Here is a 26,402-nt window from a genome sequence, read left to right as displayed (position 1 = left end):
TCAGGGATTTCTGCTATCCGTGATCAATGATAATCGCTTGAGCAAGATTGATTCATCCTCAGTACTTGAGGTTTTGTCTACTACATCATGTCCAGAGCACGGTGGAAAAGATGAATAATTTTGAACAGATCATCACCTACTAGGACAAAGGCATTTAAAAGAAAAAAAGGTTTCAGGATGAAAGGCTCTATGTTATATGTCTACGGTATCTATGCTATATGTGCACTGTATCACCTATTTAATCATCTTATGCGTAGGAAGGTGGCTCGGTTGAATCTTCCCATCCCCTGCTGACATTGCCCTTAGTCTTTGCGCACAAGCTGAGCTACCGAGAAGGATTGCCCTCATGACCACATTACCTGCTCCTCAAAGACTGGTGACTCGGCTGGTTGCTGTGTGCTGGGGTATCTGTTGCTGCTATTCAAGGACCTCCTCCTGTTTTGTTTTGCCATGTTATTTTCCTATATTTAGCTGGAGGACTTAAATCATAGAGGACAAACGTAAATACCGTATAGTAGCCTGCCTTTCACTGACGAGGTCACGCATGCAGCGTTCACACAATCGCTGCACCTCAGTAATCTCATGTTTCTGCATAACTCCACACCCCCATCTGACTTTTCCATCTCAAAAGACAGTATCTGCTAAAACCAGATCAGGTAAATGTAACGCCTTGGTATTGACCTAGGAGGAGAAAATTACTTTCTAATCTGTTGAAGACAGTGTTTTCTTCTCAAATCAGCTCGTCCCCTCCTCCTACCGTCATGCAGTGCAGTAGCCAGGAAAGATGAGGTCTTGGTCCACATATTGCAGAGGAGCAGCCTTTGTTAGACACAATGTGTGGATACCGCAAAATACTTGGGAGAACTGAGCAGGTATCTTTCAAAGGGGGGGAAAAAAAGGCAATTAATTAGACTAAATAAACATATATTAGAATTCAAAATATGCACAGCCAAAATGAAAGCCACATTCTGGTTCATTAAATCTGAAAAGACTTCACACTTTTTAAGCCTGTAATCATATTCACAGATGCATATCCCCTTCCCAACCTCCCCCCCTCCCGCAGATTTCACACCTTGGTAATGGCTATTGTAAAAGGGAGCTGCCGATCTGAGTCAGGCGAAGGTTTGCAGCACAGGCAGCCTGCTGCAGGGGATGGGCTGGGGGGAGTGGATGTACATGCGGCAGGAAAATGACTGTTTACTGTGGCATCTCTATCAGGTCCTCGCCGCAGAGTCTGTCATTACCAGGAGGACATGGGCTGGCGCAGTTCAGGTGCGTGAGGAGGAGGAGGAGGCACGAAACCTTGGCTCCTGCGCTCCTTCCCCACCCTGCTCCTGTGTCCTGTGTGACCGGGGGCCGCTCGCTGAACCCCCTGCTTCCAGCCTTCTCTCCCTCCCCTGAAGGGTGGTATGTTACCAGGGAGCTAAGCTAAAGAACATATGGAAACATTGTGCGTGTATATATAGAAGAGGAGCAAAAAATGGATGCTCCTGGGGACAATAAACATTAGTGTATCGGTGGGGGGTGGGGGGTGGGGCAGAATTTCAGCTATTTGCGCTGCTTTTGTGGATTTTTGTCAGTGGCTTTTCACTGCTGTTTGTAAAAATAAATATATATCTAATTTATTTGAATTAGTAAGTCTGTGAAACCCAGCAGTCGTTCTTTAAGTGAAACCTCTGGTTTATTCCAAAACAGCACAGTCAGAAAGAAAGATGGTATGTCTGCATGCCAGCGGATATTTGTAAGGAGACATTTTGGAAATCTTAAGTGATCAGTGTGAACATCTTCAAGGTGTTGGGGCTTGTTCTGGAATACCTTGGTGATTCAATGCTTTTTTCTGGCTTTAGATAAAATGAGATCAAAATTAAAACGTTTCTAGTATACAAAGTCTCACAAGCAGCTTTGTTCCACCATTTCCTTCTTTTAGGTTTGGTTTTGGTGGTTTTTTTTTTCTGATTTTTTTAAAGGAAAAAATATCTAGAAAGATTTCACTCTGCCCCAGTGTGTGTGTGTGTATGTATTATTCAGCGAGGAGCCAGCTCCCTGGTCTGCAGCTCACTGTATTCTCCCTTTTCAAGAAAGAAATCCTGGGGAATTGGATGCAGTTACTCAGGAAAGTAAGAAAGCTCAGCGTAAGGTGACTTAGACAGAAACCTGGATATCGTGGTTTCTGTGCCTGGATATCTTGATCAGGTTAAGCTGATTAGAAAAGCTTCTCGGTTCATTCTTGGGCAAGCTGGAAAATGATCCCTGCTTTGTATAATGAAGTATGTTATCTATCCTGCCCTATAATAAATCGAGAGCAGAGTTGGAGGGGGATTGTCATCTGGTCTAAATTAGCATTGCTCCACTGATGTTGATGGCGCCTTGACAGTGCTCACCAGGTGAGGATGTGGCCCATTTAGGGAGTTCCCATGGGGTTACAAAAGCAGCTTTGAGGACCACAATTTCAGAGAAGGAAAGAAGCCAAGAAAGGAACAGGACAGCTTGCAGGGAGTCTTAAATGACATTAATTGAAATCTTATCACTTCCTTCATCTTAAGGTGAACCCAGGGCACAATAAAGAGCAATTATCTGCCATCTTCCTTCATCTGTCCCAAGTGCAGGGAGGGGAAGAGTATATCCATCACTCTTTCTGCTCTACCTTTTTTTTTTTTCAGTAGACAATACGATATATTTACAGACCTGTCACCCCTTCAAACCCCTCCTTTCACAGGAGGGCTGAACAAAAGCAGGTGAAAGCAATGGAGCTGGGAAAAGAGAGGGGATCTGGAAACTGGAACCAAGTAGAAATGGGGGCTTCAGCCCTCCGAGAAGTTATTAAAGGAACTTGAGTTACCACACGTCAGGGGAGCTGCCGCAGGAGGTTTTGCCACAGGCTGGAGGGGTGTGTGCTGGCAATTAGCAGAGCTGAGCGGAGGCCTGGTACTCTGCATCCTGGCACGGGTAGGCTGGGTGCAATGCTTGCTGGAAGTGGAGTGAGGCAGGGACTTGTTAACAGCTCATGGCAACTGCCACAGCATCCAGCATGGGGACCGCTGGCAATTTTTTCCCCCAGCTGCCCTTGTTGGGACATCTGGGACATGAAATGAAGCCCATGGCCCTGTTTAAAGCATTAGCAGGACCAGCAGTGATCGCCACCTACTCTTGGACAGACACACCAAGGAGATGCAGAAGCTGGATCACATCCTGGTAGGCCAGGAGGGAGGTGGGTTCAGGAGGGGAGCTTTGTCCTGTCCTCATACGTATCGTCTCTATTCTGCAAATGCATGGAAGACTGCAGTCCTGGGGCTCCTAACCTGGCACTCTTCCCCGGTTGATGCTAAAATCCCCACAGAAGGTTTCACAAGCAACATGGGTATGCAGGGTCGTGCCTGGATTCCCTTTACCTAGTGTTTGAAAGCAACGGCTTGGGTACCTGAAGCAACTGAGGACGAATCAGCTCACTCTGCAAAATGTAACCCATACCTTTGTTTGGACAGCAGGGAGGCAATTTTATCAAGTCATAACAGGAAAATGTGACCAAAACCTTTGAGATGTCTTAGCTAGTGAAAAGAGGAGCAGAAGGATGCGGTGTGACCATAAGAGTCTAGAGAACTAGATTTCCTTGTTGTTGCCCACTTTCTTGCGATTCCTTGTGACCTTGGCCAGGATGTTTAATCTCTCTCTGCCTCAGTTTCTCTGCCAGTGAGCAAACAGAGCCCTACCTCCCAGAACATCTCAGATGCATTGGGTTTTGCGAAGTGCTTCGAGGTCTAGAGAGAGAAGGCTGCTGTGCATGTGGTTGATGGTTTGGAAAGCTGGGGTTGCACTGAGAAAAGCAGGGCTCACCAGCTCACTCTTGCATTGAAGAACATTCTGGAGTGTAAGTTCAAGCCCTGGGGAGGAGGGAGGAGTGGACGCACTTTCCTGCAGGGTGCATAGCTCGATGGAGGGGCATGGACGGGCCATGAGCCGTGGGGCCCTTCCCCTCAGCCCCTGCCCAGGTGCTGCTCCCCGGGGAGAAGGGCTCGCACCCCCACCGCCCCCAGCAGCGCTTCCCCCGCAGAGCCCTGGAGTCTGAGGGGAGTGGGAACGGGCACCAGCACCTGAAGCACTGAGTGCAGCCCATTGCGGGGAGCGGGGATGTGAGAGGGGAAGGTTCCAGTCGGCTGGATTTTGACTGTGTGTACAGAAACTCCAAGGCCATGCTGCTTTCTGACAGCAAATCGATGCTGCTGTAAACAGGAGAACAAAGGAACTCGCAGAGGAGAGGGGGAAGGAACAAGGAAAAGGGAGAGATGGAGATCTGCTTCGCAGCCAAAGCTAAAACAACGTTGGGAAAAGCTGGATTACTTCAGTACCTGTTCATACCCTGGCCAAAGGTGTTGCTCACCCATTCCTGAGGCCATCAAGGAAGCCGAAGCTGTGGCTTCGAGCGTGTTAGGTGTGAGGGCAAGAGCCGGGAGCGGGGGGCTGCTCACCTGCTTCCGTGCACAATTCGCTCCCAAGTTTTAGCAACCATTTAATCCCCGAGCTGAGGGTTGGATGAAGCAGACACAGTACATGTGCAGCTGGTTAGGGCTGAGCGTGCCCCTCCCCTGTAAAGAGTTGTGTCTCATGATGAATATCACTGGCAGGGTGAATTCCCACTCATTTGTCCTGTGGCTTTGACAGTGCAAGTGGTTTCCATACAGATCCCGCAGGAGAGAGTACCGTGGAAAAATGGGGATTTGGGAGCCAAGATGCTGGGACTTTTTTCTTCCCAGCTCTGCAGTGAAAGAGCAGATCTGGGGCCTGGCAGGTTTAGGTTTGGGATGGGGTCTGGCTCCTGACCCGATATTGAGGTCATGTTGATACACGGGTTTAGGGTTTAACCCATTGTATATAGGCTGGTGAAAGGGTTCTTGCAGATAGCCCAGCTCGGGGCGCCACGCTGATCTGCAGGACAGGAGCACAGGTTTCCACCAGTGTTGATGAGGTGGCAATGGCCAGCTGCTTTGTAGGTGCAGTATGTCATTGGAAGGCTCAGCCTTCGAGGAAGGCAGGGTTTTCTTGTTTGGTTGGGGTTTTAAGCTCTTACGTTTCCTCTGGCTGTCACTGGGAAGGCCACATGGAAGAGCTTTAAGGACCGATCCTGAATGGGGAGAGGGGAGTTTGGAGCACGCAACTCAGTCCCTGAATCTACCCATCTGTAAAGAATCAGCATAACAACACTTAATATGCTTCCCCAACATGGCAGTTGTGGGGCTTAATTAAACTGTGCGGAGTTCTCAGAGATCCTCAGATTAAAGGCTGTGCGTACAGTGAATTACAAAAGCAAACAACATGAAGTTTTCCATGTGTTGTGCTAGAGCCGTCTTCGTTTACCAGAAACAATTTAATGTACCTCTTGCATGTAACTTGTTTATATAGGATGTGCTTATTATTCCAGTAGGAGGGAAATCTGGTAGTTTTGATTATTGTTTCTGAAGACGTAATCCACATAAGGCATAAAATCTGAATACAGTGGTAAAATAGTACAAATAGTTTTTTTAACTAAATATATGTGTGTGTGTGATTAGCCATGGGAAACGTCATCAGTTTTAATAGGCTTGAAAGATGGTGGGAGGTAAATTTAATATAGTATAAAAATAAAGGTAATCCCAGCAAAAGACAAGCATGGAGCGGTTGCTAGAGTCACCGCAGGCAGAGACAGTACATGTTTTGTGTCCAACAATAGCAGCAGCATACGTGACTTGAAATGCTCTTTCCTTATCAAACAAAATACCCACTGGTTTGGCTTATTAGTGCTAATCTTCAAAGGGAGAAGCAGTCCTGAGGTTCCTGGTTCAATTCATAAGTTCAGCTCCGCTCTGGCAGCACTTGCTTGACAAAGTGCCATTGTTGCCCACGGCCGGGGCCATGCGTGTGTGTGTGTGTGTGAGGTTTAACCTTCTGCATTTCCCCTTTTCGGCTGCACAAGGAATGCCCAAAGCTGTGCAGAAATATGTCTCTGATGTATAGTTTACATGTGAAAATGCTGCATTTGAACTTGTACTGACTCCGCTCAGAGTGGATCGGGTTAAATGGACTATTACAATGGCAGGAGCTCATCTGGAACTAATAATTTTTGAGGCCACCAAAAGTAAAAAGTGAAAAAAAAAAAAAAAAAGGAAAGAAAAGGGGGTGGGGGTAAAAGGGGGGGTGGGGGGTGGAGGAATCCTGGTGAGTTTGGTGGCCAGTGACTAAAGCTTCTGCTGCCATCTACTGCACATGGCTGGCAGCAGGGCCGGCTGGGAGCTGCTCGCTTTGGGCCGAATTGCCCACAAAACCAGGTTAAAGAGTGAACATCGGCTCTGGCACGGATGGAGCGGGTTCGCAGCTCCGCACACCCCGCTCAGCCCTTCGCGTGGGGGTCTGGCCCAGGCTTGTCTCCAGCTGCTGTGGAGCATCTGGTGGGTCTGTTATAGAAGGAGAGGGACACGGTGCTTGGATTGTCACAGGTTTTGAGCCACGCTCGTTTTGCATTGTTGCCACTTGCTTAGGATTCACCACCACGGAAGAAGTTTTTGGCTCCGATTTGGGGGGCCGTTAACAAAGCCCTCATCAACTGCAGGCAAGTGGCTGCATCACAAATCACACGACAAAACCAGCGCTCGGTGACCGACATCTGTTTTGTCTCAGAAAGCGCAGCACGAAAGAGCGATGCTGGTCGGTAGCCCCACCCGCTGGAACCGGCTCAAGCATTACCGTGCTTGCTGGCCTGGCTAGACAATAAACGGAGTCTATTTATTTATGATGGCTGGACTCTAGCAGGTCATTGGCATGGTCTCCAAGGGCGATGCATTCGAATCCCTTTCTCAATTTTCTCTCTGCCATCTCTCCAGGCTGCTTTCTATTCTTTGTGCCTATTCTCCCAGGAGATCTGGTCTTGAAACAAATAGCTCACCATCGTTGTGGCTCTTGGTTGTGAGGTTAAATAAGTTTAGGAGGAAGAGTACATTTGAAACGGTGCTGAGCCAAACACGCTATTGTCTTCACCAGCTCTGAGTCTGCCGTGGCAAGTTCCTGGGTACATAGGCGTGTTGGCTGAGTTACATATAGCTACTGCAAAGTGGAACTGGATTGAAAATGAAGCTCATCTTGTGACTAAACACACAATTGGGAATTAGCCTCTGGGCTTCTGTTTCTGGCTTTCCGAGGGATCTCAAGAAAGCCACGGCAGGGGGAAAGGAAAGCTGTGTAATTTCAGAAAGCCAGCCTAAGCCAAATGCCGGGCCAGTGGCCCTCAAAAGGGGTAGCATGGAGGGTGTTAGGAGAGGACCTGCCACACTGCTTTCTGCTGGCAGCGTGAACAGAGCCTCGGGAAGCTGCTTGGGGAAGGGGTGCTAGAAACACAGAGGTATTTGGCAAGGTCTCCTCTCCAGCCTGCAGCACGGGGTACACGGCTCTGAAGGCAGCGCATGTGCTTCAGGAGCAGAAAGAAGCTGCATCCAGCCAGCCCCTGGGTGGGGGAGCGTTCCTACCCAAATCATGGGGTTTGGGATTTGTTTCATGTGGGCTGTGGTGCCTTTTACAGTCACAGGCCTCAGTACGAGGTAGTCACCTTGAGTTCCCTTTATAGTAAAGAGTATCATCTGACCTGTTTTAAGATGAGGGGAAGCACTCTCTGAACTACTGTGCCTCATCCTTGGCCACAGAAGGAGCCTGGAGTGACCCTCTCAGCTCGGGTAAGGATGAATCCTGACAAACATTACACAGAGCCCAGGCCAGGATGAACCTCCAACCTCTTCTCTATCTTCTTGCCGTTATCCTTCGGGATCTCAGGCTTGGGGAAATACAAAATGTGCAGGTAGCCATTCTCACAGGGGAAGGGGAATGAAAAAGTGTAGAAGAACATTTCAGAATGGCTCATTCAGGTTCCGAATTCCTCCTTGGAGGGCATCTGCCTCCCTCCGCTGGCTACAGAAAGATCCAGGGAAAATAAGCCTTCTCGTTTGGCTGAGCCACCCTGGAGATGTGAGGCTTGGTGATGTGAATGCCACACCTCGGCCAGCTCTGCCTCAGATCCTCCATCTCTAAATTACATTCCCCTCCTGTACAGCCAGTGTCCGGTTGTAGCCAGCTTCAGAGTGTATTTAATTAACTCCTTACCAGCTCACAACCTTGTTCACCATTCACTGACTGTCTTCCCAGCCTTCCTTCCCAAATCGCTGCCTAGCTCCTTTTTCATCATCCTCCACTGTCCTCCAAAGCTGTGGGATTTTTTCCAGCCCAACCCCATGCAGGTGCTCTTGCTGAATATGAGGTCAGGTCTGCTCCGCGCTTTGCTCTGCAGGGCCCAGGGAAAGCAAATCTGCTGGGCATCATGTGAGCCCAGCTATGAGAATCTGGGGGATGTGGGCTTCTGGATGCCTGTAATTTACAGGGAAGAGATAAACCACACATCCTGGAAGAGCCCTGGGCTGCCGTTTTTCTTGTATCCCACATTTGGCAGGTTGAGAGGTTTGTGGCAGGAGCCAAGATGTTGATCGTTAGCATGAAATCCTTCCTTCCCACAGACCCTCTCTTCCCTCCCTAGAGCAGGGGCTGGGCTATCTGGGAGCTCTCGGCTCCTCCATCTCAAATTCCAGCTTGAGTTCTGCTGTGAAATGTCCTCAGTTATTTCATCTTTCCTGCGGAGAAAGGCTAAACAAACGTTCAGCAGTCTGGCAGAAGAAACTCTGCTTACTCAAAAGAGGACCAGCAAGCCAGAACTTCAGCTGCTCTCTTTCAAGATCGGGGTGCATCTATTTTGTGAAATGTTTAACCCACGTTGGGAAGTGCTTTTGCAGTCTTAGCCTTGCCGCGTTTCCACCTGGCTTCCTCTCTCCTGCAGGCAGCTCACTAAGTCCCAAACCAATGGATCCCCATCCACCCCTCCATGTGGTTGCAGGCCATCTGCTGGAAGCAGCCCCTGATGTTATTTGTGGGAAAGAGAGATGTAGTGTCAGGAGCAGCAGGGTGCAGGGAGCCTGGATCCAGGCCTTCTGCCTGGGTTTGTGCCATTCGCTCCAACCAAAGCTCCTCTGGCAGTTGGCATCTTCCTTCTTAAGTACCATAGTGGGGAAAAATATTTTGCAGCAGGAATGCTCACTTGGATCTCTTTCCCCTGCATAGACACGTGTTTTCAAGGAGCGCATGGGATAGTGGCATCTTTTTGAGACCTCTCCCCCTTAGTCAGATGTGCTGTGGAGAAGAGGGAGCTTGGAGACACACGTGTGAGCAATGCAATCATGCCTAGCTGAGCTTCTCCACAGAACTCTGACACCAGCCTGAAACAGTGGGGAAAAAGAGAGCTGGATGCTTCCTGTGGCACACTTGGGTTTGGATGTAAAACAAGAGACAACTGGGGTCTCAAAGAGAAAATGATGTCATGCAATGAGCAAAGCTGGGAGATTTATTTAGGAACTGCCAACATGCTCAGCGGTTAGGAGTCATTGCCTAATACCATTACCTGAAGTGTTTGAGAGCAAGGTGTACCTACTCACATGGGTACTATAGAGACTCTACAAGAAACTCTCTTATCTTTCAAGAGCTTGTTGCATTTAGAGGCTAGATAACAAGGACAGGTCATACAAGCAATAAAAGGGGAGAAGATGCAAAGAAAAGAGCCAGGGGAAAATTCCAGTACAGGCTTCCAGGGCAGGTGGGTTTAGTCTGCACCTGTGACTTTCTGGCTGCTCTCCCCTTAAATGGGTCTGAAGATGAGGATCAAGTGAGGGTCAGTGGGGTCCTCCTGTAAGAAATTCATGGGCAGCCCAGGGAATGGTTTGTGAGTGGGACCGTGGGTGGGAGAGGCTGGGTTGTTCAGGCTCTCAGGCCAGTATTTCTTCAGTGCATCACAAGGTAAGCGGATAAACACAGTTCTGGTGAAGGCAGTAAATGATAAGGGGGAAAATCTTTCCTATCCATAAAAATCTGCAAGTTTTGTTAGGAGGGGAGGCATGAACAGATCCCTTTTCTGTCAGGCTTTTACACTGTCAAGATTTTCTCAGTGACAGCACTGAAGCTTAGAAGTCACGTTGACTACTTTAACAGAAAGTAGGTGCATGGGAATGAGGTGTAACTTTTTGTACCTCCTGGGGGAGCAATCTATTTAGCAACAATAGGGAAAAATCAGTTTCATTCATGAAGAAGGGGGCAACAGGGAGGAAGGAATCACTGCTGTTCGTTAATGTTGCCTTAAGCTAAACATTAATGAAGTGCAACACTTAAGATGCTCGCATGCCTCAATTATGTCCACCAAGCTCACGTTGCCTTTCCAATTATGTAGGCTAAAAAATGAGGTATGTGTGAAGAGACTGCTGTTTGCTCATTACCTCTTTCTGTGAGTAGTAATTCCACTTGCTTTCAGCAGCTCAAGTGTTAGGTTGTACTTGCACACACAGGGTGTCAAACAGCAGCAGCCAAACAGTACAAACGCACCACACGGCACGGGGATGGGATTGTTGTGAAAATGGATTTTAACCAGGGGAATAATGGACGATGTGAGCAGCGAGCCAGGCTTAGCACTGGAGATGTTGTCCTGCAAACATGGAGGTGAAGCTCGGAAAGCCCTGAAATGTCTGGTGTCTGAGGGTGTTGCTTACTGGCTGGTGCTGGCGCTGGAGGAAGGGGCTGAGGACTAGCCAGATAAGTGACTGATTGAATGTTGGTGGTACATTTTCAGTAGGGCTCTGCTGCTCCTTCTGCAGAAAGCTCGATTTTTCTGTTTCTGATCATCCTGTTAGGTTATACCATGCGTCCTTCTAATGTAAAACAAAAATCAAATATGGTTCAGAAAAACTCTCATTTTTATTGCACTAGACACAGAGGCTAGATAATAATTCTGGAAACTAGAAATCATCTTGTTTATCCAGTCCATTTTTATTATTATCATTAAGTGGGAAAAATTGACAGACAAAAATTCCTTCAAAATTGTGCAATAATACACAGCAGAATTCAGTGAATGGAAAAAAAAAAAAAAAGACACAGAGTAGCAATTCAAATGGTATAGTACTAAGCTTCACTTAAGGAACCAGATTAGAAGTTGACACTACCTCTAAACAAAACTCGTTAGAGACTGGATGCTTGTAGACTGCTGCACATTTTGAAGGATTAATCACAAATGTTACAGCTCGTTCCAGTAATGAAGATGCTCTCTGGGTCTAAGAAGTAACTAAGTCAATTGCACCATTTCCCTTCTGAAGTCCATTAGAAGTTGACTTGAAAGTTCTTTTGGAAAAAGTTCTTTTGGCCTTTCCTGAACAATTTTACATTTCCACCAGCAAATCAGTGAGATTTGTCATACTAGTGTCCTGGCTAAGAGATTTCAAGCACGCAGATCCTCAGGCTGAAACCCGCCCTGTGAGGAAAGGGCATACTGTGCAGGGAGAGTCGCTGGCTCGGGCGAGGTTGCCCTGGTGGCTAATGTGAGCTGGGTCTGCTCTTGGTGACTCTAGGAACGGGGTGAGTGAACACTCCTGCCCCGTCGGTCGTCTGGGCAAGGCAAGTCCCTCCCCACCCAGACAGGAGATTTCCAGTCACTTCTGCCAGGATTTCTAGAAACCAGCGACCAAGATGACCTGCAAACACAAAGGTCCTTTGGTCATGAGGCCAAAAGACGACTGTGTGGATGTTGGAAGCCACTGTCACGGCACGTGCTCCCTCACGCTCATACGCTCTCTCCTCCCCTTTCTGGCTGGGTATGCGGCTCCTATAGATCTGTATGTAACTTGATCTCTGTCCAAGGGAAACAGCCTTCTCCCAGCACTGAATCTGCAACCATGTCAAGGTGGGAGCACATGGAACAAGTTACGGCAGGGTTAGCCAGGGCGTGAACCTACAGCACGCCAGCTCTTCCGCAGATTAAATATCTGCATGCGGAGTTGTCCCCTGCGGTCAACGTGACATGCTTCGCCCCTCTCCGAAACCCCTCTCAGTGTGTACCCGGGGTACGGGCTGCCGGCCGAGCGGCAGAGGAGCTGTGAACTTGTGCTCCGGCTGGCCCCTGGTGCCCACAGTGGTGCTGGGCTCTGTGGAGGTGGTGGCTTCTGCAGGTCACGGCGGGAGCTGGGGCAAGCAGCTCGCCGCAGCCATTGCACAGAGGCGGCAGCCGACAGACTGACTGGTGTGATTTATTCAGCCTGAAAGGATTGCTGTTTTGACCTTGAATGGGTGTTCAGACCTCGAGCCTAGAAAATGGTACCTCCTTGTCCTTTCTTGTAATAATCAAAACCCCCACCCCAAAAAAACTGTGGAAAAACCCAAGCCAAAGTAAAACAAATCTCACTGTCCAAAACCCCACCAGATTTTAGCGTGCAACTCCAGTCTTGTTCAAATGGACTTAAGAGTACCAGCAGGCATCTGCAGCAAAATCTGAAATGGATGCAAGCACAAATTAACTGGAAAGACTTCCTCCTAACCCGGGTACTTCCCATACCCCCTTTTTTCCTTATGGATCCAAACATTTCCCTGGGTTCCTATGAGGTAACCCCAAGTCACCTCCCAAAAGTCAGGAGTCATGTCACATTGCGTAAGGCTACTGAAACAGAACCAGAACAAAATACGCATCCACATCCATGTACCATATTTACAGCAGAACCCTCCCACCCCCTATACATCTCTGTGAACAAGATTCTGTGCTTCAAAAATTCATAAAAATATACAATTTACCCAGAACTGCATCTGTCCTGCTCACTCCCTGCCTGGGGCTTAGACTTCTCTATCTGTATATAAAATACACTAGCCCTGTGAAGTTGCTTTGCTGAGAGCACAGTGGCGATTTTTGCAATGAAGGGGAAGTCTGGGGGAGCAGGGCATGCCTCTTTGTTACAGTGTGGTGCACGTAAGGTGAGGTCAGCTTTGCACAAAGCCTGGCTGCTGCAGTGCCCCCAGGCCCCTGTGCGATGCAGGGGTGACTGCAGACAGAGCGCAGAGGGCTGTTCTGCCCGAGTTTCGTTAGTGGGGCACAGGTAACCAAGAGTGTTGCTTGTGAGCGCAGCATTACAACCACATGCTTCGCTGGCAATAGACTGAGCTCCACACGAGTGCGGCTGAGTCACGGATACGAAGGAGCCTTTCAGAGTGGCCAGAAGTAACCTGTCCCCCAGCCGATGCTTGAAAGCAAGCAACCAAGGGATTTCTGCAGAATATAAAGTGGTTACAAGGGTGCCCCTTGGTATCTTGTCTTCCAGATAGAGATGGGCTAAATTCTACTCGCCTTACTGGAGCAGAATTTACCTTGGGGGGGAGTAAATCAGCAGTATTTAACCACTAGTAATTCTCACCAGAGAGGTACCAGCTTCTGGGATACTATACTGCAGTTTTCAGTTACCTGTGCCAGATATATTTGCTTAATAAGGAAGGGGTTCAATACTCTTTATCTGTGCTTTTAGCTTTCTTTCCTGTATAAAATCTTTTGATTTATATCTTTAGAATAGTTTAGCCTCTGATCAGATTCTGGTCTCTCTATGTAGCTGTAATTCTAGGCAAAGTGAGCTATATATGCTGGGTTGATTTACTCAAAATTTTTACTCCCGAACCACACCTGACCCACTAACAAGGTAAAAATATTTTAACTCTGCAAGTTTGCTGCTACTTATAAAAATCTGATTATAGCTTGGTCCCAGCTTTGGGGGAAAAAACCCTGTCACCAGGAATGATAACACCAGTAATTGAAAATAGAGTTAGTATTTCTAGAGTATCAAACCTTACAGAACTTTAACTTTTTTATACATTTTCTGTATGTGAAATTAAATGGATCAGTCGTGTATCAAAACATAGTTGGCCTCTCATCTCATCTGTAGGAAGACCGCAATTATAACTTAATTTACACAGCAAAAATACTTTTGGCTTAAATAAAAAAAAACAGTGTGACAAGACAGCGTGCTGTATCTTACTGCTGTGAAGTTTTGCATATATAGAGCACGGACAGGCGTGACCCGTGAACATCCACTCGTGTCATTGCTCTTGGGTTGGCAAGTAGTTGGATTCGTGGTGAGATTCACATTTCACTATCACAAAAAAAGCTCGACAGTGCTAACCAGACATTTCTACTGTTACCTCTGTAGCCAGTAGTATGTCTACTGGAAATGTGAGATGACTAGTTACGGGAAAATAATATATATATGTGTATATATATATGTTACTTCTAAAGCTGAAGGTGCAACTACAGCTGCTTTTAGGAAATGCTATTGAAGGAGGGTCAAATCCCTGCTGTAAACCAAATGAACGCAGATGTTCAGCAATTACTGCAATGTATGACTGGAAAATCCGTATGGGAAGCCGGTTCCTAGTTGTGCACAGTGGAGGCTCCCCCTCCTGTCCACCGACATGCTGCATCTTAGAGAAGCTCCACGGAGGAAAGGTGTCCTGACCAGCTGGGAAGTGTGTTTTAAGGCATGCGCTTTAACTTCAGGTAGTGGCGACTTTTTCCAGTGATGTTACTGACATGAACTACAGATTAATTGCGCCACACGTGATGGGCATGGGCAACATCTCAGTAAGCGCAGGTGCCCTCCGAAGGGGGTTGGGCAGAGGTGGGAGGGTACGGTGTGTTGTTACTGCATACCTGAAAGTGAGGGTCTGCAAAGCCTGGCTGCTTGCACAGCGCTGCCAAAGGATGCTGCAGCGCTGCTGCCCAGGGGAAACCTCTGTGCTGCAGGCAGAGCCCCAGAAACCCTCCTGCGAACGGTCTGTGGGGTGTCGCACCCATGTGCAAGGGGTTGTGTGACCCTTGGCAGCACGACATCACAGGGATGCTCGTAGGTATGGCAGCGCAAAGCTGAACTCATACGTAAAGTACATGCTGCAGTATCCCAGGCTTTGAGATTGCTGAAAGACTGGGTCTTTAATAAGGGGGGGAAATATGTAAAAATAAGGATTTTTATTATCATGGCAAGAACAATGATGGGGATGCCAAGATAGTACTGTCTTGCAAGATAAAGTGGCACACGTTCTACACAATAATGTGTACAATGTCTGACGACTTTGGAAATCTGTTCTCAAGCAGATTTCCCAATAAATTAACACAACAAAAATACTTCCATATAAAACAAAGTCCAAAGGATTTTTTTAAAAGTAAAAGCAAAACCTTCAGGGACTATATTACTTATCTCTCTCTACATATATAATCTCCTGAATTTTTTTTAAATAAATTTATTCTTGTCTTAGAAAAATAAAACGAGTAGCCAATTTAGTCAACGGAAAATATCTCACAGACTTAAAAGCATGCCCAGCAAGCATAGCCTTGTAAGACTAAATTAATGTTAAATCAAAGCAATTTGTTACTTAACCAACCTAGTCTGCAATTCACAGTCGATTACTACAAAGTGTATTTTTAAAACTTTTTTTGGCCCATATAAAAATAACATATTGCAACTCAAAGTGCATTTTTAAAATAAACAATCAACTATTTTTATCAAATAAAATATTTACACCATTTGGTTTTTACAGTCAGAAATATGCTTCATGCGATGACCATGGGAACATCATCTGAAAATCCAGTTATCATTGGGGCTTCGTCATCCTCATCTCCTGAAAAACAAACCCAAAGTGCTGTTATGCTGCCCTCAGCGGTTCATGGGGCACGACTAAACAGGCTAATGAAGGTGGCCACAACGCAGCCCTCAAAACCAGTATGTATTGCAGCCTTGCCCGTGCTGTTGTTGTTGTTGTATCTGTTATATTCAGGTTTTAATGGATTTGCATTAGAGAGAGAGTGGTTTAAGTGAAGTTGCTAAAATCATTTAGCCAGGGCCAGCTTTGTACTCTTAGGTCAAGATCAAACCCATAGAGATATTTATGCCAAAGGTGGCCCAAAGCACGATAGAGAAGTTAGATCTTGCACTGATTTAATGTCCTTAATCCTGTCCTGAAACGACACTGTGCGAAAGCGAGGGCTACGTACCTAAATCATCTCCCGAGGAGAATATGGCTGAGCCCAGGCGGGAGCTGTAGTGGCTGTTGGCAAAGGCAGTGAAGCTGTTCTGCAGCCGTCTGTGCCTCATGTACAGCACCACGAAGCTGATCCCGAGGGTCACCAGCAGCAGGAATAGCACTGGTACCACGATGGCAGCCACATCTGTGGATCTACTGTTTTCTTCCACAGAAGAGTCTTCACCTAAGATGAGGGAGGGAGAGAGAGAAGAACCATTTGCGGCCGACAGCACGTTTCTCTAGTGAGTTTGTGAGGCTTTCCCTAGTCTGTCAAGGAGGATAGGGAAAGTGCCAGGGGCTTACCAGTTCCTAGCTCATCATAGAGAAGCGTGGCCGGCTCGCCACACATCTGCCCGCTGTACAGGCACCTGGCCTGCACGCTGAATGAGTAGTTGTGGCCTATCTTCAGGTTGGAGACTCTGAAGAAGTTTTCAGTGGTGTTCCCAAGATAAGCCGTGATGTTCATCAAGCTGTCAAACATGTGAATCTCATAACCCTGAAAGTTGTGAAAACAAAGACACAAACCCCAAATCACTGGGCTGCAGAGGTCAGGCGCGCTCCTTCTGATGGGCTTTGAGACTTGTTTTCCCTCCTGCGTGGAGCTGTGATGAAATGCATTGGGCTGCCAGCCGGGAGACAGCCACGCGGAGCCTCCTTCGGGCATCCCTGTCGGTGTGCACTGACCTTGGCCAGGTCAGGCAGGAGAAAAGATTTCCGTCTGTCTGGTTCAGGTTCACGCTGTTCTTAGTGACCACACAAACCAGAGAGTCCAGTAACAGCGATGGCTTTTTTGGCAGTTTGCTACCTGACAGAACATGTCACAGATTTTCTATCGAAGTCTAAACAATGACAATTCTTACATGCTACCGATGTGCCTCCTGGCACCATGGGGCAGTGTCCTAACCCCAGTCCTTTCACATGTGTGACAGTGAACCTTCTCCAAGAGGACAATTCTGTTCCTAAAAGGTGACCAATTGGACCTACCTGCTTTAGTGCCTTAGTGGTGATACAAACTGGAGATACGGAAAGGGCCCATCAAGGACACTTAGAGGAGCAGAGTGTATTATAAGGAGTCTGTGAAAGGAGCCCTGCAGTGACTCTGCTCTAGGTTTTTCTGAAACACTGCCTGTAGGAAGGACAGCCAACACAACTTACCCGGCTTTCGTTGAAATTGCTTTCCTTTAATGCCAGGCTCTTCCAAAAAAGCAGAATATGGTCATTTTCTGTTATAATTTTTAAGGCGTCTGGTGCAGACAGTGGAACTGCAAATGAGAAAAAACGGCAGGCAGGTTAGGTTTAACATCGGTGACACTTCCTTTGGCTGAAGAACAGCAGTGGGGTCACTTCTGCAATGTAGTGGGTTTTTAGGCATCAGCACAATACTCTGCTTAGAAAAGGGCTGTACTGCAGGAGAGGATACTGCGGCATGTAATCCGGTAGGAGTTTTTCAGTGGGTTTTTATGGTAGGACCATAATGGTGCTTCATGGTGTCTGCGCAGCCAGCCAGGTGCCTTTCCATCTCCATCTAGGCAGGAGAAAAACTCCGCAGCTATCGTTTGAGGGGCTTCTTCTCTGCTGCTGCTGCTCAGGGGTTTAACTGCCTCCCCTGGGAGCTGCAGGGAGGCCTCTTAGAATTGGGCTTTGGCTGTGCGAGAGGACTAAGGGATGCAGAAACACTGCTGCAGCCTCCACCTAGCGCAGGGGTGGGATGGATGGTGTGTGCGACAGGCACGGGATTCCTGCTAGTGGACAGTGCTGCAGGGACTCGCCCTGGCACCCACCCAGTGGTACTCTTTCCTTTACCTGTGTTGATCTTCATGCTGGATTCTTTGCTCATGTTTCCCAGTTGAACGATCACATGGTATTTGCCTCCCGGTTCAAGTTTCTTAATGGTGTACTCCACCGTGCTGTTGCGAGTTTTCACTTTGTAGATTTTATCTGTTTTTCTTACCAAATCTTTAACCGCGACAGCATATAACTGGAGAGGGAGGAAAGGCACACACAGTGAAAGATCTTATTTTCCTGCAGACTTGCTAGCAATCTCATACAATGGTAGGCTATTTGACGAGGGGGGGCTAAATTTGCATTAAGCCATGCCTGTGCTCGACAGAAAGCCTGGGAAGTAAGATTTCAAGCCTCTTGCTGGACTTGTTGGATCCCTGTCGGAGATCAGTGCTTACAGATATAGAAAATGCAGTTACTGGAACAGATGAGGGCAGGAGGAAAATCTCAGGTTGTATTCCTTAATGAATCACAAGGATGCAGTGCAAACTCTTGCCCTCTCAAACTTTCCAGTTTTCCAGGAAGACTTATACCTTTAAACCTTTGCTGTTAAAGTCTCTGGACCAGAATAGGAGTGGAAAGCTTGCTGAGAAAATGACTCGCCTTCAATGGAGCGAGACCTGACTGTACGCCAGCATGCCAGAAAACAGAACCGGGCTTTGTCGGGGCTGTGCCGGCGCAGCTGGAGGGGGAAGCAGCGCCCGCAGCCTGGCTGGCCCGACACCTGTCCTGCTGACCTGGGGGCTGTGTTCCGGCACCGGCCAGCCCAGACTCCAGGGCAGAGCTGAAGCCAGAAAGGTGTTTTAGCACATGCTCAAGTTTGCTTTCAGATTCAGCAGCAGATATCCCAGACCCGACTCCTTTTAAATGCAGCATGTACATTACAGGCCTGAGCTAATGGCCAGTAACAGAAAGAGAGGGCATGCAAGTCTCCAAGGCGTCAGCATCTTGGCGATGACTATTTAGATGGAGGCTAGACCTGATCTCAGGCTCAGTTCTCCATGAGCAGCAGGGCAGGGATCTATCTGTGAGCCGAGGTTTTGTGTGCAAAGGGAGAGGAGAAAGTGATGTGAGGTGTTACCATGTCCTGGTCAGGTGAGTCGTAGGGCGATTCCCACTTAATAACGGCGAACGTTTTCCCGGTGTGTACTGAGTGGAGGTGCCGAGGGGGGAGCCGGTTGTCAGGGATCATCTTCACCACAACGTAGTCGGATGGTGGCCCTTGGTAGGGAGACATCACACGGACCTTGAAGGGATAACACAGCAGTGAAGACGGTGCCTTCACATTTCGGTAGCAAGCAGGTAGGAATGGGAACAGAAAAGCAGCCTACCAGGAACAGGTACTGCTCGTCCCGCTGCACGAGCACGGTGATGTTGTGGGAGGTTGTGGTGGTGTTGTGAGGGCTCCTGTACAGCTCTAGGAAGGACGTGGCATAGAAGATGCCATAGACCTGCAGGGGAAGAGCACAACAGGGTCGGTACAGAGTCTGGCACAGCCCAGAGCATCCATCCAAACTTTCACTGGCTGTCATTTTTTAGGGACACGAATCAAAGACCCTCTTTCTCCTGGGCACTTCCTCTTGCCCAAGGTCAGGTTCACTCTGCCCACTTGCCTCTGCACTCCCCACCCTAAAATCCTGGGCTCAGCTCTGATAACACAGCCGTCAATTGAAAGACCACTGCATCACGCTATCTGTATGACAGCCACTTCACTGAATCAGCAGCTGAACAAATAGAGAAGGCGGCTTGCTTTGCTTCTGGTTAAGGGGCAGCAGGTGCCTGCCCTGTTCTTGTAAGCATAAAATTTTCAGGCCCTGGGAATTCAATCCCAACAAATAATCCTGATTTAAGATTTTGCTTGTGTTTTAAGGCTCTGAGCTAGACCCCATCCTGGCTGGTGAGGAAGGAGAGTCGGTGCCTTACGACATTCCTCGGTCCAGTCCAGCTGCATTCCACTGCGGTCTGGTTGATGGCCTTGGCTTTGAGACTTGGCGATGCAGGTCTTGTCCCACTGGTCACAACATGTACAAAAGACAGAGGGCTGTCACCCAGCTCCGTCTTCGCCCAAGCAGAGATTTCATAGGGCGTGTGCGCTGTCAAATTTGCCACTAAGCAAGAAGAGAAACATGTACTATTAGGTGAGGCAAAGCACTGCAACGGCAGGGAGAGAGCACTAGGGAACGGCCATCGTCATCAAACAGTCTTAGACAGGAACCTGCCTCTCTTGGTTTGTGTCTTCATTAATTTTGAGTAGTCTCCTTTATACAGAAGCACCTGGGACTCTGGTATCCAACCTAGCCTGTGCTTTTCTGTGTCTGGATGCTTTCCCGTATCTAGACTGAGCACACCAGAGATTTTTCCAAACCAGAAATATAATATGGACAGGTACCATACACAAGAACTCAAGAAATTGTTGACATTTTGTGGAGTAGATAAGGAACCACAAACAAAATCCCCTGTGATGAGAAAAAGCCAGTGCAGCTCTAGGGGATAAATCTACTTGAAATCTCCAAGCCCTAAAAACAGAGGCCAAGGGTTTGCTGGTTTGTCCTCTCCAGATTTACTCTTTCCTAAACAGAAACTACTAGTTGCAAAAAAGGAAAAAAGAAAAAAAAATCCTATCGCCTTCACCAAAGCCTTCCATTCGATGTTGACTAAAGCAGAATTTTACACTTTGCGCAGAATTTACCTTTTTGGATGGACTTTTCTCCTTCTATGATCAGAGTCCTTTTTTCCTGCCTGTGTGTATCAAATGTCCAGTAGATGTTCACAACGTAACCGCTGACCTGTCAAACAGCAGGGGTACACAATACAAACTATCAGTTCAGCTGGTTTTGCATGCAGTGAAAGACTCACTGCTGAAAGCCTTTGTGCGGTATTTTCCATCCTAATTAAGAGAGCTGGGGTGGTTTATGAAAAGTAAGAAATTATTTGGCATGAAATAAGGAGTTTTTAAAAATTATTGCAATAAATTAAATAGGCAACAGCTTATCCCATCCAGTATCTACCATTTACCCAATGAAAGGCTGCTTTTCTTTATTTTAGGTTCAAAGTAATGGTAAAAATGTTACCTTGATATTAGTAGTCATTTTTAGGCTGAAACTTATGGAGTCCTCGCCATAGCTCTCAATGCGTATGACAGGTGGAGGAATGACTGGAAGGAAAGAGAGAAACAGCTGTTACCGCAGCACAAAGAAATACAAATTCTTATTGAGAGGGGACAGGTAAAATACAAGCTTCTGTTGCGACAACCAGCTCTCAGACCAGGAATTTGCCCATCTTTCCAGCCCCAACCTTGCCTGTCTCCCGTGTGCCTCAGAGAAAGCCCTGCTGTACCTCCACCATTTTTTTCAGTCAATCACTTAAAAGCTGCTTTACCTGCGCCTTGCTCAGCACAGGCTGGGAGCACAGGGGTCTGGGCACAGGTATTTTCCTTCTGAACTCAGTGGGACAAGCTCATATCCCAATTAATGGCTTCTGGCCTTCTGAGGAACTGGTGAGGGAGGTCAGGAGCTATCGATGGGGACAGCTGCCAAACACTCATGCAAAACCTGAAGTGAAAGCTATTATAGTTTCTTCTATCTCTGTTGTTCTAACCATCAGGTACTCATGTACTTCATTTTATCTGAATCCTGCAATTTTAGTAGCATGGTGTTTTCCTTCCTTCCTTTGTTAACATAGTGAGCATGCACTTTTATCTAACAAATTAGCAGACAATTCTGACATCAGAATATAGCTTTGGAAGAAAAACTTGGCATGAAAGCAAGTAAGTTCAAAAGGCTTTTCTAAAAAAACAGTTTGGAGGGAAATGATTTACTGCCGTGTTTGAATTTATCTACTGTCAGACTGTAAGGCTGTGATAGTTCCTAGGAGCCTTAGCAGTCTTTAGGTGGTCTAAACTACAGGAGATGCAGAAACCATCATAAGCATAAGCTAAGAGGGGGAAGAATGAGCAACCATCCTTTCAGCCAGCAACAGTGAAGGAGTTAGTGGTAACGCGTCTTGCCTGCCTGAAGGTAGGATCTAGCCTACACAAGTCAGAGGGAACCCATCTGCAGTCTAGGAGAGAGGGGCACCTTCTGGACAGGCTTCTCGTCCACTTCCAGAGCCATACATCCACCCTACGTGCCACAGAGTTCAGAGGAAGACGCAGCAACCCGTTCAGACTTGCCACTGAACTTTGAGGCAGCTCAAGTTAAGGGAAATGGTACAGCAAACTTGTTAAATAGTGCAAAACACTCAACAGGGAAGAATAAAGGGTGAGGAGATGGTTATGCATGCTGCTGCTAACACTTCAGGCTTATATTCTGCCTTTTTGTTATGTTGTCTGAGTTGACTGAAACAACACCACTTACCTTTGCCTTTTATGGTGGTTATGGATTTGGAATCACTCCAATTTCCCACTCCTCGACTAGTTACAGCAGCAACCTTTTCAAAGAAGAAGGTTAGTTAATAAGAATAAATGTACGCCACCAAAATTGTATAATGCAAACAGAGAATGAGGTCAGAGCAAGGTTATGGATGTGGTGGAGCTCATGGGAAAAGGACTTTGAAGCAAGCAATAGCTTAATTACTTGGCAATAAAATGCTTATTACAGAGATAAAGCAGACTAAGTCAATTAAAGGAATCTAAGGGGAGGGAGGTGCCCCCTCTTTGCAGATAACCACTCTCTCATGAGATCTTTATGAAAAGTCCATCAAGATAAGGAGCTCTGGACTCTTATTTGCCATAGTGTAGGCAAGAACCATGCCGGTGAAGTCCATGTGAGTGCTGAATCTAGTTCCAAAGATTTATTTGGGAACGGATTAGTACGGGAAGGAATATCATGGAAGGAAAGACTTGCTCCAACCAGCTGTGAGAATAACACTGATTCATGGGGTGCGGTGAGGGGCATTTATCCCAGTGACCTCCCCCAAGAACCCATGCTCGCTCAGCACAGGGCGGATGGACGATGTGGCAGGGTATATATTTCTCAGGGCTCACTGTGCAGACTGGCATCTCTTATTCTTATTACTTTTGTCTATCGTTACTCAGCTTCTCCCATGTGCATACATTCCCCACAGGCAGATCTGCTCCTTTTCCCAGTGATACAGTAAGGACCAAATTTATCTCTGGCCCAGATCCAGTACAATTGCAGTGACATTGGAATGGGCAATTAGTAGTGCAGATTTCATAATACAGCCTCGTCTTCGGGGAGAAGGAGCAAATCAAGGGCCTTAATTCAGGCCCTGAAACTATATACATTCACAGCGCAAATGCCAAGCCCCCTGCCATTAAAGGAGCAGGATTTTAACAACATACTTTTAACAAGTACTTGACTGTGCAGGACTTAGACCATTTAGTGAAAAGTAATGAGAGCATGCAGAGGTAAAGCTTTGAAAATACTCACTCTAACTGTGTATAACGTGTTGACCTGTAAGTTCTTGATCTCAGTGTAGTTCTTGGTGGTTCTAAGGGATGACCACTCCTTGGATCCACTCCTGCTGTATTCCACCTAGGAGCACAAAAACAAGGGATAAGGCTCCACAGTCAACAATACTACAGGGTGACAGGTCCCTCTGTGTCAAAATGTCAGGAGAAAGAACTACAAAAGCTTAGAAAGGGAGCCAGAAATGAAACTGTGAACCTGAGAACTGTGTCGCTACCTACAGCCCTGCAGCACTTCTTCTCCCAACATGCCCAATGCCCTCAGCAGATTTCCTCTACAAAATGTCCTGTTCCTGGCCCACCTGCCACTGCAGAGATAGCTGTGCTCCACCAGGCCAGCCCGCGCTGCTGTGAGCGCCCAGCAGCCTTCCCCATCCCACCGCCAACCAGCCCCGCTGGGCAGCAGGACTCACAATGAATTCCCGTATGAGGCCATGGGCGTTCACGGGGGGACTCCAGCAGCCTGTCACCACACCCTCAGCTTCTTTTTTCAGGGACAGCTGAAGGTTAAAGGGAGCATCTGGTACTAGGGAGAGAAACAGAGGTGTTAGTGACAGTCGCAGCTGTGTGTCCAGATCACACGGGGAAAAGCAGGGTCCCCCTGAAAGGCTGGGACAAAGCAGGGATGGCCAAGCAATCCCAGCTCATGGAAGATGTTTTATTCCTGCAGTGGTGGTCCAAGTCCCTTTCATGTCCCTCTGGAGCAATGATGCCTTTTTTTAACTGTGGTGGAGCCAGGATTTTGTTAAGCTCTTTGTTTTATCCTGCATCCCTTTCCTCGCCTGCCCTCCACTCCACAGCTGGACAGATCTCGCTCCCTGTGTGCGGTACCAAACAGCCCCACAGGCTCAGCACCGCACTGTGAGATGAGATGGGCTTCCCAGTGGTACTAAACCCCTAAGTCACGGGGACGAAAGAGAGCAGGTTGGTGACTCAGTGCAGCACCCACTCTAGGCAGGGAACCTGCAGCCGTTTTTCCCAGTCCAGTACAATTCCCAGGCCTGTGGAAAGGCTCCTTTTGTTCCTAACAGGGATACCTCCACGGTATCTCCTTTCTAAGCCCAAGTGGCATGCATCAGGTCACTGGTATGAGCCATGCAGGTCTGCTTACATCCTTCAGGTGCCCGCAGAGTGATGAAGTCATTGGTGTTGTAGACTCGGCTGAGACACTGCACTTGGATTTTCACCTGATAGGTACAGTCAGGCTTTAGGACTTTCAAAACACTGTTGGTTTTGTTGCTGTGGGTTTCCAAAATCTTCCAAATGCTTTCACCGACCATCCTGCACAAGATAGTAACACCCTTCCAGTCAGGATGGTGTTCAGTACCACAGGGGATACAGCTTGTCCCAAAGGGTGAAACCATCTTTCTGTACGTTAAGAGCTTGCTGCTTAGTTTTCTTTTCAGTAAAAAACACACCACCGGCTTGGAAAGATGCTCTTTGAAAGCCTGAGCTAAACATAGCTTAGTGACTTAAAAGCACCACCCTCTAAGGTTTCTTAGCGGTCCCACAAGACCCAAGTGGAATGCCACACCCCCACCCCCGAACATAGCTATGTTACTGTCTGAGCAAACAATCAGGGAGGAAACAAATACAGCTCTTCGCAAAGGTCCCCTAGTTACAGCTATTTTGGGTCTCCTTTGCAACCAAGTATTAGCAGATTTTCCAAGCAGAACTAGATTGTGCAGCTCTCAGTCTTTCAGGCCTGATTCTGTACAGTACTTTGCTGTAAACAGGGGCAAACTGATACCTCATGCTTCTCCTGTAATAGTAACGGGTCATGGGTGTAAGGGGTGGTGTACCTGTAATAGATGTTGTAGACGCAGGAGGTCGAGGACATTCTTTTTGGCCGAGCCCACGTCAAAGTTACATCGCCGGAGAAATCAGCTGTCCACTGGAGGTTCTGGACTTTGTACACAATCGTGTCATCTAAGCAGACAACAGGAAAAGTTAAGTCTGTCAGAGTGAAATGAGCTCTTTGCCCAGAACAGAAACAGGAGTTATGCTTGGAGCACAAACAACATGCAGAAGCAGAAACAGTAGAACAACTGAAGGGAGGATCTGCACCATTCAAATTAGATGCATAATTTAGGTGGGTGTTATCAGTGGAGAAGAGCAGGCTTGCCAGAAGGCAGTTCGGAGCAGGAACATACCCCTGGTGCTCTTAGTTCTCCCCAAAATGTCTTGGTTGTCTATATGCTGCATCATACAAGCATCCCCTTTCCCCTACGGAAAGATAAAGTGTGGCTGTTGATGAAATACTGAACATCACTTTGGAAGCGTAGCAGTGCAAACCGATCAGTGCAAGCTAAGTCACTGTTCTACCCATGTGATGAATCTGTGCTGTCACTGCAGGCCACCCAGACCCTTTCTTTGTGTGTTTTTCCTTATCACATCTCACATTCAGCAGAAGGACCCAGGTGAAGGCTGGTAATTAAGGCAGTAGTCTGGGGACTGCCTTGACGCAAGCTCTGCGGCTGAATCGCTACCTGACCTTGTGAGAGGCATTTAGGGGACAGCGGCACCGTGAAATCCAGCGCTGGCAGCGGTGGGGACGGGAGGTGCTTATCTGACACGGCCCAAATCCACGCCCTGCTCCTGCTAGGCCATTCCCTGCTCTCTCCCCCTGGGGATGTGTGTCGGAGCCCACATCCAAACACTGTGAGCTGGCCCCGCTCGGGTGCTCAGCTTCATTCCCAGTGCTCTTCAGAAACCAAGCAGAGCAGAGCCAAACTGCTGCTGCTTCACTTCCCCTAACCAACTGGAAATGAAACCCAGCAGGCACGTGGGTCCATGGACAAGCACAGCAAGACAAGCTGTCTGAGGGAAAAGAGATGGTTTCCCCTTGGCGTAGCAGCCAAGCCATGAATCTCGGCAGCTCCTTCCCCCTCCCCGGAACCTGCTAGCCTCTCCCAATCAATATTTAATTAAAGAACTAGAACCTGATTCATGCTCAAACCCCCAAGCAGTTCAGTAGGAAAGCAGCTGAATCTCATGGCTGGCCAGACAGCAATTGATCGCTGTCCTCTGCCCAGGGCGCGCTGCTGCGTGCATCCCGCCTGCCTCCACAGGGCCATCAAAGGCCAGCGTGGGAGGACTAGCGAAGGCAGCAGGGCACGTGCCATGGCTCCCAGGGTCACCTTGCAAAAGAAGACAGAGCTGGAGACTATTGCTTCACCTGTGGGTCACATAAAATAGACAGCTTTGCTCCTACCCATTCTAAAGTTATTTTTCTATGTCTGAGGCTGCTGGAAGACAAATTGTCAGTGTA

At 47.7% G+C, this 26,402-nt stretch overlaps 1 protein-coding gene and 1 long non-coding RNA gene across 4 annotated transcripts in view; one reads left to right on the top strand and one right to left on the bottom strand.

Moving 5' to 3' along the window:
- LOC308054123 overlaps positions 1-26,402 on the top strand; it is a 136,654-nt gene that overhangs the window by 84,122 nt on the left and 26,130 nt on the right. The window lies entirely within an intron of this gene.
- SORL1 (sortilin related receptor 1) overlaps positions 10,849-26,402 on the bottom strand; it is a 53,407-nt gene continuing 37,853 nt past the window's right edge. For 2 of the 3 annotated variants that reach the window (XM_080366399.1, XM_080366400.1), the window contains exons 34-48: positions 24,934-25,060; positions 24,243-24,412; positions 23,545-23,657; positions 23,094-23,198; positions 22,059-22,131; positions 20,775-20,857; positions 20,393-20,489; positions 19,627-19,811; positions 19,035-19,154; positions 18,785-18,949; positions 17,725-17,899; positions 17,077-17,183; positions 16,225-16,417; positions 15,893-16,105; positions 10,849-15,519 (exon numbers count right to left, since the gene is read on the bottom strand). In XM_080366399.1, coding sequence (XP_080222525.1) covers positions 15,452-15,519; positions 15,893-16,105; positions 16,225-16,417; positions 17,077-17,183; positions 17,725-17,899; positions 18,785-18,949; positions 19,035-19,154; positions 19,627-19,811; positions 20,393-20,489; positions 20,775-20,857; positions 22,059-22,131; positions 23,094-23,198; positions 23,545-23,657; positions 24,243-24,412; positions 24,934-25,060 — 1,994 coding nt within the window. In that variant the 3' untranslated portion in view covers positions 10,849-15,451. The remainder of the gene's footprint in view (positions 15,520-15,892; positions 16,106-16,224; positions 16,418-17,076; positions 17,184-17,724; positions 17,900-18,784; positions 18,950-19,034; positions 19,155-19,626; positions 19,812-20,392; positions 20,490-20,774; positions 20,858-22,058; positions 22,132-23,093; positions 23,199-23,544; positions 23,658-24,242; positions 24,413-24,933; positions 25,061-26,402) is intronic. The other variant, XM_080366401.1, reaches the window with a different exon arrangement.

The sequence above is a fragment of the Falco punctatus genome (genome assembly GCF_963210335.1).
Source record: "Falco punctatus genome assembly, chromosome: 16".
NCBI classification, from domain to species: domain Eukaryota; kingdom Metazoa; phylum Chordata; class Aves; order Falconiformes; family Falconidae; genus Falco; species Falco punctatus.
Note: the sequence above shows the minus strand (reverse complement) of the source record. Positions and strands in the feature narration are given on the sequence as shown.